At 48.5% G+C, this 13,437-nt stretch overlaps 1 protein-coding gene across 1 annotated transcript in view; it reads left to right on the top strand.

Moving 5' to 3' along the window:
• The window catches only part of SASS6 (SAS-6 centriolar assembly protein), a 208,140-nt gene that overhangs the window by 120,106 nt on the left and 74,597 nt on the right, over window positions 1-13,437 (top strand). Inside the window, exon 12 of the mRNA XM_078644440.1 lies at window positions 3,151-3,232. Coding sequence (XP_078500566.1) covers window positions 3,151-3,232 — 82 coding nt within the window. The remainder of the gene's footprint in view (window positions 1-3,150; window positions 3,233-13,437) is intronic.

Raw genomic sequence — 13,437 nt, 5'->3', positions numbered from 1 at the left:
CGGCTTTATGCTAAGTGTAATGGTTATCCAAAATTACCAATTTCGAGCTGTGGAAGAGGGCCGGTTTTACTAAAGTGCAAAGTCTGAAAAAGACACATTTATATTACTGACAGTCTAGCATGAGTAGGTGGATAGAATCACAATACTTGTAGCTGAAGAGTTTAACAATAATTGGTTTGGAAGCAGAATGGAACCAGAGTGAGAGATCCACATATGTGCTCAACAGTACTATGCTTCGATATCTCAGATGTATGAAACAGTTCAGACATTACTTTCTTGAACAACGGTTCCGTATTGCTCATCGCTCTCTCAGGAATTTCCATTACATGCACTTTGTCACATACAGAGTAACCCTCAATATTTTCAGATTTGCTTTGAATCTGTTTCACTGCCAAAATAAGCATTTCTACAGTGTATGGGGAGCCTGTGTATTGTTATCTTGGTTTGGAAATCATCTGACTTTTATCATTATTTCTGTCTGAATGTTTACCATGCCTCGATTGTACGTATTCACCTTACAAGGAGTCTTCTTCCGTGCAAGCCATTGAATTGCAGGGTGCTACAGGCCTCCACCCATGCCCATTAATATTCGTTAAGCACAAAAAACCCCTCAAAAACATCCGCCACGACAACCACATAGACTCTCTCCCTATCAGAAATTGGGCTCTCACAATTCTAAAGATATTGACTTAATGTGCTTTAAACCAATATATTGAAGGTCTTTAGTTCACTGCAATTTACTTGATAGTAATATATTTTTTTAGGGTGATAGACAATTATTGTTTGCTGTTTTAGCCCTCTGGCTATACAAAATACAGACAATCATTGACCTTACTTAGGCTGAACGAGCCTTAAAAGCCAGCACTCTAAATAAAGGGGGCAGCGAGTGACCGCCGACTTACAATGTGCTATAATGAGGGAGGGGCTGAACGCGAGTGTTGTGGAAGGGATGAGGGGGGTTGTGAACGACACAGGGGGCATGTTTTGAATTAGCATATTGTGAAGCGTTTTTTGATTAAATAACTAAACTGCAAACACCACCAACCTATCTCATTCAATTCACCGATCGTCTATGTCCAATGGCGATGTAGACATGGCAAACAAGCTGAAAGGGCACATTTGCATTGCTTTGACAGTTATGAATACGCGTAGTCGTGCACAACACGGACTGGGAAGACTAAAGTAGGCCATAGTTGGCGATCAAAATAGGATGTTTTTATTATAGGGACAGAATAGCTGGATCTAGTGACGTACATTTGAGGAGTCAGGAAGATTTGACTAAAGTGAACAGCGCTGTTATGTAACTGTGCCAATGACCACAGGGTAACGGCATTTCCCCGACTACGAAACAGACTTTGGTGAAGGAAATGGGGGGCCAGCGGTGTTGCAGACGGCGGACTGGAGCGTGCAGCTCTCGTCCTCCCCCTCAGCAGCCCCAGTGATGATCCGGATGCCTGCTCTCACTGTACACTTTCTTACTACAGCCCTGTAATGTGATACCAGGAGCTGGATCCCGGTCTCAACCCTGTTTCCCCACAAATACACATTCCTCCATTTACACGAGCACCCCCTCACACAACAGATCGGCAAACTGTTCACACTCGGAGGGACTCGCGCCTGCACACTCCAGGAAAGCCCAGCCAGCTGTGGGGTTCTGGAGCTCTGGATTGCCGTATTCAAGGAACCCCTTCATGGTTTTTGGATATATTTTTCTTAGTTTTTTTTTTCCATCTGGCAAGGACTTCATTTGCCTTTTTGGTGAACTTCTCTCACTGCCATGAAATTGGATATACTAGTGTTTTTTCTGCCTGGTGTCTGGGATGACAGCCGTGGAAGGTAAATCCATTCCAGGTTACTAAAGACAGCAAAAGTGAAAGCAGGGGTTGCGCGTGCCGGTAAAGAAGTGAGGTGCGTGTGACGGCAAAAGTAACAAGCATTGGCGGCTGCGAAATTAAGTTAAAACAAGCCGTGAGCGTGCACATCCCGAAACCGGAAGTTCGGGAGCGTCACGCCTTGTCGTGGGGCGGGACATCCGTCTTCTGAGGGAAGCCCACGGAGTGGCTGGCCCAGAGGAGCAGTGGTGACGCGGGGCTCCCATGCCTGAGGGAGAGCCCCGCGGAGGCTGCAGAAGTCCGGAGTGGTGGCTGAGGCCGCCGATGCGGTGAGTGGGGCTTACTTGTACTGGTGGAGGAGGGGCGGGCGGGGGCTGGGGGGGGTGTGTGCGTGGTGGTGTGTGTGTGTGTGTGTGTGTGTGTGTGTGCGCGCGCGCGTGTGTCTCTGTGTGTGTGCGCGCTTGTGGGTCTCTGTGTGTGTGCGCTCGTCTGTGTGGCCTAAGTAACGCAAAGCGGGGGGGGGGTGGCTGTGTGTGCCGTTACTGCATGCGAGAAGTGCATGAGGCTTGCAAGGGAGACAGGAGATGGGCAAAGCGCGTAACTGTACGTGGTGAACGCGCGCGTCCACAGATCCGATCTGGCCTGCAGGCTGCGCATGCCCATCTCCTGTCGCCCTTGAATGCATAGTCTGCGACTATAGGTCTCGCTGGCGACAGCGCTTCGCGCTGCATCGCCAGGTGCGAGACCTAAAAAGGGGGTATGATCCTCCAGACAAAAAGGTATTTTAATGTACAAATTTTTTTGAAGTAGTTATTTATTTTACGTTTTGATGTTAAATTAAAGATTAATGTTTGAGTTTGAAATCAGATAAGGACATTTTAATTAAATGTATCTTAAATTCTTTACGGGTCACTATCAGTCGTTAGTATCAGTAGCTTTAGATTAAGAATAATAAAGGCACTAGTGGTAACATGTATTATAGGTTTATCTTGATATAGTGGCTGTTAATGTAGGTGTAAGAACAGTGGATGTAATAACATGCAACCCAAATTGCACTTTTTGGTGGTGTACAGGTGCAACCTTCTTTTTCAGAAATTATTCTCTATAATAACCTGTTCTGTGTAAATTTTAAAGTTAAACAATATTTACACTTGTTTTGTAAGGGAACCCCACAATGGTAAATAAGTTTACAGTTTTTTTCTCAAATTCATAGCTCGATAATATATTTGTTTTGAATGTCTGCTTTTAACAACCATACCTGTAGTTTTGGATTTGGAGTAGTTTTCCACTAATTTTGTGTTTTGTAATGCTTTTTCAGGTAATTAAACTGCAAGAAGTGGTTGAAGCAACCACCCAAAAGCTGGAAGAAAGCAAGCAGTTGCTAAAAACTAATGAAAATGGTGGGTATATAAGGTGATTACTCTTGGTCATCTCCGAAAGTGAAAGCACAATTTTCTCAAAGGTCCATACTAATAAGCAGAATTATAGGATAATAATCATATTTATTAAGCACTTTTTTGTCACTTAGAAGGAAAACTAGATAGAACAAGCACTGGCGTTGCCAATAGGTTTCGCATTTGGAAAGTTGGAGCTATTGGTTTTGTAAATTACATTTTATATTTATATATTGTTATTGACAATGCCAATACTTTTAACTTTAGCATATGTGACACTTTTAGTATTTGTAATGTCACATGTTTTGTATTGACGTGACTTAGATGTATTGATATTACAATAAACAATGGCTTTTAATTTTTTTAAATAATTAATACTTAAATACTTAAATGTTATTGTTTTTTTTTTCCCTTCGTGAAGCATTATTCAAGTAATGTCATTGTAAATAAAAAAAGTCGTTTACCCCCAGGACATACAGATTCTGGTGTCCAAAGCACCAAATGTGCATGCTATCCCCCATTTGGAAATGGAAAACCTGTGATAGGTGCCATTTATCATGTGTTGAATTCCGAACCTAGAGAACCATCCGATGGTACAGAGCCCCCCTCAAGTGCACGAAAAAGTTTACGCTGCGCTACAAGGGAAAGAAAGTGTTGTGCTGTTGCTGCCACATATGTAATCCAATGAGTAATTAGCGTCAGTCTAAATAACAGGGGTTACAGGATTGTGAAGGGGGACTCCGAGGGAGCAGAGCCCATGACCTGATCCCAGCCCCGGGGCGGCCGGCAGAGTGGAGGGAAGGAGAGCTCGGGGTGTCTGTGGAGGTATACACGGGGTGGGGTGCAGATCAAGAGTGCCCGAGGGCATGGGTTTAAGTACTTCTGAGGGTTCGAAGATGGATTTGTAGTCGGAAGGGCCTAGGACTCTGTGGGGTGAGGGGGTCTGAGAGAGAGCTGTGACGCATGAGAGTCTGGAGGGGCAGAAGAGTGAGGGGGTCTGAGATGTATGGAGTTTATGAGAGCGGATATGGTTTGAGGGGGTCTGGGGCGGGGTTTGTATAGTGGATATGGTTTGAGGGAGTCTGGGCGGGGTTTGTATAGTGGATATGGTTTGAGGGGGTCTGGGGCGGGGTTTGTATAGTGGATATGGTTTGAGGGGGTCTGAGTTGTAAGGAGTTTATGAGAGCGGATATGGTTTGAGGGGGTCTGGGGCGGGGTTTGTATAGTGGATATGGTTTGAGGGGGTCGGAGTTGTATGGAGTTTATGAGAGCGGATATGGTTTGAGGGGGTCTGGCGTCAACGTTAAGACTGTCCGAAGCGTCTTAGGTGAGGAGGTTTGCGTGACTGGTGTGTGGATTCAGAGACCTGAGCGCTCTGCGGTGCGTGGCATCTGTGTGAGACTGGAGCTGGTTTGAAGGAGCCTGAGAGGGTTTGTAGATAGACTTATCCTGAGGAGTCTGTAAGAGAGCGGACAGGGGTAGTATGGAGGAGCTGAGTGGATCTGAAACGATCTGATGGGTTCTGAGAAGATATCTAGGTTAACCATTTGTGTAGCGCCTGAAGCGCGCCAAGCGCTGAGGGGGAGAGGAGGCGGATGTAAGAGGGCAGGCTGGAGCGGAGCCTCATCGGGTCTCGGTTCATGCGCGGAGGGGGGTTTTAAGATACTGCAGGAGTCTGCAGGGGGGGCGCCGTGAGCTGGAGGTCTGGCGGGGGTGAGCGAGGGCTGAGGGGAAGGGTTATGACTGAGTCTGGGTAGTTAGAGGGGGATCTGGGTAGTTTCCTAGGGTTATAGGGCGATGGCATCTGGTGTTTTGAAGGGTCCATGAAGAAACGGCGGAGTTCTGTGGTGGTCGGGGTGAGGGGATGTGGCGGACATTAAGGGGGTCTGCAAGGACCGAAGGAGAGGGCGAGCAGCCCGGGACGAGAGAGCTGCAACGCGAGGATGTGGATGACGGGGGGTTGGTGGGGGTCTGAGATGATCAGGAGCGGGGGGAGGGGGTCCTGGGGGCTTTGATGTGAGAGATAAATTAGGGGTGGGGTGGACTCTGGCAGGGGAGGGAACATGGCCTGGAGAGAGGCCGGAGGGAAGCCGGATGGGGGCGGGAGAGCCTGGTGGGGGGGCGGGAATGCGAGCGAGGGGAGGAGAAGTGTGGCAGGCGGAATAGGGAGATGCGTGTGCTTGTGTGGTCTCGTGACCCGCTTTTGTGGTCACGTGACTCACATGCACTGTGAGAAAACCGCAGTGGTTTCACGAGTCGATTGAGCACTTGAATTTTCGCCTATTACATTCCCAAGCGAATGTTAATAGGCGAAACCTAAAAAAGTAATTTTTTTTTACCTCACTTCAGTGCATAGTATTTTCCAGGTTCCCAGGTTGTATGTATTAGCAAGATGCTTGAAAGATGTTATCACTAATGAATATAATTATTTCTGATGATTCAGATCCAGTGCAACCGTAAATATAAAATCTGCCACTCAACCTTTGTGAGTACCCAAATCCTCGGTCAGGAGCAATTTTTATTATTATTATTGTTATAGATTTGTACAGCTCATGGCTATCCACAAGGGTTTCCCAGTGCTAAGCTACAGTGAGGTACCAGAACTGCAAAAACATGCCTTTCCTGTCAACCGAGTAGACCAGCTTTAATACGACCAGGTTTTTAGCTACTTTTCAGAAGACCAAACAAAAGTGGCAATCTCTCATATCAGAGGGTAAGGGATTCACTAGCTTCGGGCCGAAAAAAAAAAAAAGGCTTCACCCCCTTGGCGGGAATCCCTAATTCTGAGAATTGCACCCAGATCAAGATTACTTGAACGCAAAGACCAGCTAGGTGTATATGGTACTACCAGACATCTAAGATGGATGAGGCAATAATTAGACTTTTCTGCACATAGCATAATGCGTTAAATTGAACACTACGTTTAGTTGGCAGCCCATTGAGTTCCTGGAGCAGGCTAGCAGTTAAGGCCATCTTAGGGGGTGGGGTGAAGTAGGAGTCTTGCAGCAGCGTCTTGCACGAACTGGAGCGGCTTGAGCAGGCTTTTCCTCGTATGGAATGTTTCCATAATCCAGACTGGAAATGACCAAGACCTGGATAACAACTTTTTTGGGTGGAGACAGGAAGACAACCCAGAATTTTCTTGAATCATCTTAAAATGCCAAAACAGGCAGAAGCCACCTTGGTGATTTGGTGACTCATGGACAACCTGTAAGCCGGTTGGACTCCTAAATTCTTTACCCCAAGTACTTGAGTAGGAACAATACCCATAACCTTGGGCCACAGGTGAGGACCCCAAAGGTGGGGATGGTTGCCCACCAATAGAATCTGCCTTATCCCTGCTCAGCTTAAAGGTATTCTCATTCATCGAGGAAGATACTTCTGTGAGGCAGCTGATCAAGGACTCTGCGCCACGATATTCCTGAGATGGCAGGGAGAAAACAATTTGAGTGTTGTCGGCGTACGATAGGAGAGTGAGAATGCAGTTCTCATTAATGTGAGTGGGCTTACGTGAAGGTTAAAGAGAGTTGGGCTAATGGTTTATCCCTAAGGGACACCAGATGATATAGTATGTAGCTTTGAATGGTGCGGAGGAGTGTGAACTTGGAAAACATGATCTTGCAGGAAAGAGCACAGCCATGACAGGGCCATATCTTTCACACCCATAGCCTCTAATCTTTGGAGAAGAGTATTGTTGTTCATTGTGGCAAAGGGCTTCACTGAGATCTAAAAGATGCAGCTGTACCACCATTATCTAATAATGCCTTGGATATTCTGTCATGGCGAGAAGAGGTGACTCCGTGCTATGGCTTGCTCTAAAGCCTGACTGCTAAGGGTGGAGCAAGCCATTATGTTCAGTGTACATCGTGAGATGTTTATTCACTTGTTTTTCCATACTCTGGACCAGAGTAGGTAGAAGAGATTGGCCTATAGTTAGACCAGATAAAAGGATCAAGATTTGTTTCTTAAGCAGGGCCATGACCATTGTGTATTTCCAAGGTTTTGGGCCAATGCCTTCAGAAAGCGATGCATTTAGAAGCGGAGTGAGCAGCTCCAGAAATTGTAAATCGAGTTACCAAACATCGAAGGAGGACAAGGGTCCATAGGTCAACCTGATTTGGTGGTGGTAAGAAGTGATAAAAAGTTCAGGAGATCCAGGAGCTGAAATGAGTTCCGAGGGCAAGGTAAGGTGCTTTGTCCCGATGACAGTTGGGGTTTAATGTGGTTCTTACTGTACCAAAGCTAGATTTTCCCCCAATTGATAAGAATTGGTAATCTTTACATGTGATGGTATAGGCATGATCTAAGTTCCTTTTTTAAAAACAAATTTCCTGTTGGCGAAGTAAAAAGGCGTGTATTCTATGTCGTTTTTGTACTGCACCCAACCCCCGTACATTCCAGGTAACCAGCCTATATTTTCCTTTGGTATCAGCCATGGTCAAGTACAAGTGTCACAATGAATATCTTCTCATGTTGCAATGAGTGTGTAGTCAGTACTAGCCAGGAGACGTCACCCACCCTTACCCAAACACGAACTCTATAGGCGCAGCCTTGGAACTTTGCTGTGCCGAACCAAAAAGTGCAAAATATCACTAAACATTCAACAGTGCATACGCTTTTGGGGGGTCGACTAAGCATGGGCCATGTCCAGAAAGCCATACTCGTCTGCGCTGCCGGCTCGACGGTGCCGCCGGGAAGTCATAATACAAACTACAGGTAAAGGTAGCCTATGGGGGGGAAGAATAGCTTTCCTTGCTCACATAACAGTGTACTTCACTAGTTTCACAGGAGTGTAGGGTAGGTCCCTCAATCACAGTCAGCATGTGATACACACAACATAGTCGACCCAGACCTCAGCATACAGAGATTTACACAGGGTCAATTACTCCTGGAGTATATCCCCTCTCCCCCTCATTAACTCAGCTTCTCAAGCAGTATACAACAGAAAGGATATCAGTAGGTCTTAGGGTCTCTGATCCCATCCGTTCCAGTAGTTACTCCTGGGCGTTGTCTAGAAGTTCATCCGCTGCTCTAGGTGTTACAGTCGGGAACAACACCATACTGTGCTCCGAGTCAGAGTGCAGTGTGCTGTCCTCAGTGTCCGTGTTGATTGTCTCCCGCTCCACTCTGAAGGAGCCCACCATCGCGACCGCGTCTTCCTGGCCTTTTTTCTGTTGGAAGGGAGTAGGTTTACGTCGTTTTGGTTCTGTGGTCTGCGTGTCGGGCCTGTCTCCCATGTGGTCAGAGTCATTCTTGGAGCCACAGGCCGACGATCCCGGAGTCAGTCCTGGGTTCTCCTCAATGTCCAGCCACTCCTCCACATCCGTAGGGCTCTCAAAAAAGTGAGTTTTATTGTCGTGGATCACCTTAAGGCGGTCCGGAAACAACAGGGCGTATCGGAGTTTGGCTTTCTGGAGTCTGTTTTATCTCGTAATAGGAGGATCGTTGTTTCTGCACCAAGTTGGTATAGTCCGGATATAGTGAAATGCGTTTATTCTCGTATTCGATGAGGGACTTCATTCGGGCCTTTTGGAGCAGCACGTCTCTGTCCCGGTAATTAAGAATTTTCACAATCAACGGTCTCGGCGCCTGTCCTGGTTTCGGTTGTCCGGTGGGAATCCGATGGGCCCTCTCCACACAGAAGAACGGTGACAGGCCTTCCTTAGCCACGTTGTCTCGGAACCACTGCTCCATGAAGTCCGTCGCGTGGGCCCCCTTGCTTCGTTCCGGAAGTCCAATGACACGGATATTATTGCGTCAATTGCGGCCCTCGGCATCCTCCACCTGGTCCATGAGGGATTTTACTTGGTGTTGCATGCGTTGGATGGAGGCGGTGTGGTCTGCCACCGTTGGGGTGAGGTCCGTTAGCGTTGACCCCTGGTCTTTAACCCTGTCTACCAACTTGTCGTGGTCGGCTTTCAACAGCGAAAGGTTAGTGGTAAGGGTGCCCACCTGTGTCTCCATCGCGGCCCTGGAGTCTCTAATTTCTTTGAGTATCAGGTCCAGTTTGTCCATTTGTTGGTCACCAGACAGGGCAGGGTTCAGCATCAGCGGTGCGGAGCCACCCGGACCAGTGTCCCGTTGGCACTCCTTCCTTGCCATCCGTGGCTTTCGCCCCTTTCCGGACCATGATTCTCGCCCTCGGGCTTCAGCAGCGATCGGGACTGTGGGCCAGTGGAGCACTCCCCAACCACTATGCCGCCAGTACTCAGGTGTCCGTCCCAGGTCCGAATTTTGCCATGCCTCCGGCAAGCAGATGGTCCCCAGATTCGGGATCGCTCAGATCTTCTCTGGGGGGGGGGGGGGTGTTTACAGTCCGCACCCCCTTCACTTCGCTCCGGGGGGGTACGAGGGGCTGATTCCTAAGGTGCGTGTGTAGCCGCCTCGGTCCGGCCCCCGCAGCCCGGCGCGGCACTGGCTAGGCGGCTTCTGGTTTTTGCCGTGACGGCCTCCCCCACTCTCGGGTCCTATGCCCAGTCCGGCCTTACTTGTTCCTCCGGGGAGGGGGGTCCACAGTCCGCACCTCCTTCTCTACGCTCCGGGGGGGGGGTACGAGGGGCTGATCCCTAAGGTGCGTGTGCAGCCGTCCCGGTCTGGCCCTCGCAGCTCGGTGCGGCTCCGGGTAGGCGGTTTCTGTTTTTTTCCGCGCCGGCCTCTCCCACTCACGGGCCCTATGCCCGGTCCGGCCTCATTTGTTCCTTCGAGCCATTTCAACCCCCACTTCAGGCGGCGTCGGTGGGGAGGAGGGCAGAAGGAAGGCAGGTCCGCTCGCTCACCTCGGCACCGTGCTCTCCCCACCTCCCGGTGTCGCACCAGGTCTCCGGGCAAAGTCGCGGTTGTGGCGCAGCATTCAGGCCTCTCCAGACCGGGGCTCACCACATCAGGTCGGATCTCGTCCCGGGGTGTCAGCTCACAGCACGATCCAAGCCCTCTGTCAGTATGCAGGAAGGCGCCGAGATTTTCTCCGTAGCAGCTCCGGGCCGTTGCGCCGTTCAGCGGTCAGCGATCCGGGCACGTACACTACGCGATGTCCGGGCTCATAGCGTGGAACTAGGCCTCGGACTGCTCTCGATTGTCCGCTCTGTTTTCGCAGCCCTCGGGACCTTCAAAATTTCGTTGAGTCTGCTGAAGGCGTTACAGAGCCAGGGACCGTAGTTTAGTGGCGTGTTGCGCCCCCCTAAGCGCGGTTTTCAGGATTATTGACCCCCGGCGGCACCGGAGCTCTAGCAGACTCCGTCCGCCATCTTGGCCTGCTAGCCACGCCCCCTCTAAGTTCCTTTTTGATCTGTAAATCTTTACTTTTTGGCTGCTGCTTGATACCCTGTCGCTGCTTTCTTTCCTTTCTGCAAACTACATATGTCTTGTTGTCTACTTTTCTCCACATAAAGTTCACAGGGTGTCTGTGATTTTGTTGTTGTCAGTACTCTTGACGTGGCAAGTAATTAGGGAGTGTTCTTGATGTTGAGACTAATTAGGGAGTAGAAATGTAATTTAATTTGCTGAGAAGTCAAGGCAGCCTTTAACTTCTAGCTATGAACATTTAGTCATCAAAATGTGGTAAAAACGATTTTTTTTAAATGTGTTTACTAGGGTTTTATATACAATATAACAACATTTGCAAACGTGGATCCAGGCATAGTGAGACATTACAACCTGTTGCATTCAATATCTCTTTGCAGACTTGCGTTACTGTTGATACTGTGTTGCACATGGGGAAATATCTTGTAAAAACAATTTATGAAAAATCATGGTAGTGCCCAACTCTGGGAGTCTATCTTTGGTGCCTATTTCCTATATTGCAAAACAAAAACCATTTCAACTTCAAAACATGCTCAATATAGAAAATAAAGCAAAACCAAAGGGGATGATGGTTAGAGTGTTGAACATTGCAAGCACTCACCCCCCAGTCAACTGATCTGGGTTTAATACATCATCATTCTTTAGCTCACTCCGCCACCCCAGTTCAGACATGGGCATATGCAAATCAGTCTGACCCTGTGCCTCATAGAAACAGTCCAGCCCGAACTGCCAAGCCATGTCTTCCCTGGACCGGAAAGAAGCATCCTGGGACCGGTTTCTGGCTAAACAGCCGTCATCAGCCAGGCTAGCTTGAATCCAGCGGCAAAGTGAGCAAGGGACCCTCGTCTGGGCATTCCCTGCCAACTTAGGGCGAACAAAGCAAAACCAAAGGGGGGGATGATGGACGGAGTGTTGAACATTGCAGGCACTCACCCCCAGTCAACTGATCTGGGTTTAATCCATCAGCATTCTTTAGCTCACTCGGCCACCCCAGTTCAGACATGGCCATATGCAAATCAGTCTGCCCCTGTGCCTCATGGTAACAGTCCAGCCCGAACTGCCAAGCCATGTCTTCCCTGGACCGGAAACAAGCATCCTGGGACCGGTTTCTGGCTAATCCGCCGTCATCAGCCAGTCTAGCTAGAGTGGTGGGAGGAGTTGACACTTGCACCCGAGTAGGGCTGTGCCTGGCCCCACACAAAGAGCTACATACCCCCCTGTAGTGTGTCTGGAGCCAGGGCCAGGTCTTTGTACTTCAAAGGCCAAAATAGGTATAAGTACTGGACCCCTGACACCATAACGAGAGAAACAGAAGCACTTCTGGACTGAGGACATTCTACCAGGAAGAAGAGCTGTTGAGGAACTACCACTTTGCTCCTTGCTTAGCTGCATTGGCCTGTTGTCTTCTGCTTCTTGCCTGGGAGTGAGAGGACTGGACTTTGCTCTCTGCATTCTGCTTCCCAAGGTTTCTCCAAGGGCTTGAATTGGACTGTTCTCCTGTTGGAAGTCGCAGGGACTTCACCTACATCTTGCTACCAGCACCTGGGCTCCACTGCTATGAGTCCTGACCTGCCAAGTGATGCCAAACCTAGTGCTGCCCCTTTGGAGGTGATTCTGGTGCTGCAACCAAGGAACTGACGCATAGACTCCGAGGGTCACTTAGAACTGGCACATCCCTGTGAAATCTACGCATCACCGCTGTCTGCAAGGAAGCGGTGGTCCCCGCTCGCTGTGTGTAATGCAACAATGTGACTTACAGCGCAAGCCCCGACTGTGCTCCGACTCCTCAGCGCCTGTTGCCTGTGGTTTGACACCAATGCCATGGAATCGACGCACTGCGCTGTGACATTGACGCATCATCAACACTTGATTGCCTTCGGGACCCAAGGCTTCGCATCTGCAACCAACGCATCACCTTCCCTGCGCCAGTATCGTCCCCGGTCGTTAGTGACTCAACGACCCTGTACCGCCTCCAGGAACCAATGCATCACCTTGCTACAGTGACAAATCACCTCCTTTGCCTTTGTGCAATGTACCGTCTCTGAGCACCAATTTTCAACAACCCTTCATGGCATTGAAAATGCTCCTTTAGTCATTCCTGGAAGTGATCAAACAGATATTTGAGTTTTTTATTTTATTTATTTTTTTGTAAGCTGAAGCCATTACTTGTAGGGGAGGTTTTTTCTTTTTTTTAAATAACCTTCGTATTTCTATTTGAGCATGTGTTTGGTGTATCGGAGCAGTGCACAACAACATATGTATGGCATACTGAGCAACAGCAGCTATAATGTTTATCTTGCAGTAGGATACAGTGTTAAAGCTTTGGGTCATTTCCCCTAAGTTAAACATATAGAACTGATAGTTTGATCCCAAACTCGGTCAGCTATGGCTTCTGGATCTTTAGAGGTTTCTGGGGTCTGCCTCTTGCTTGCTGAATGGTTTACTCAAGCATAGCACCTTGTCCAGTCTCTGGAACCATTCTAGAAATTAAGAAGCTGAGGCTGACCTCCGGTCTCGACTCATCATTGATGCTCTCGAGCCTCATTGATGCTCTCGAGCCATCATTTTTGCCTCCCACCAGTCGCTGCCCGCTAAATGGCCCTATTCTGCCCCCATGCAATCTTTGCCTAGCTGGGGCATTATGTACCAATGTTTGGTGTACCTGAGGTATTTTCTGAGGTCTTTTGTTTCAAATGGCTGCATTTAGAATGATCTGCTAGCTCTTTTCAAAGTCCTTCTAACGCATTTGAACGTATCTGAAAAATTAAGGCCTGTGAATGAACGTTCTTTATCCAGATGTAGAATATACATAATATAATTACGATCCAATGCATCTCCCACTCAAGATATTCCAGTGGAATCCCACTGTGAGACACAGCTCATCTGTCCCTACCAGCATAGCCATGTCCTAT

The sequence above is a fragment of the Lissotriton helveticus genome, chromosome 1_1, assembly GCF_964261635.1.
Source record: "Lissotriton helveticus chromosome 1_1, aLisHel1.1, whole genome shotgun sequence".
Lineage (NCBI taxonomy): Eukaryota > Metazoa > Chordata > Amphibia > Caudata > Salamandridae > Lissotriton > Lissotriton helveticus.
Note: the sequence above shows the minus strand (reverse complement) of the source record. Positions and strands in the feature narration are given on the sequence as shown.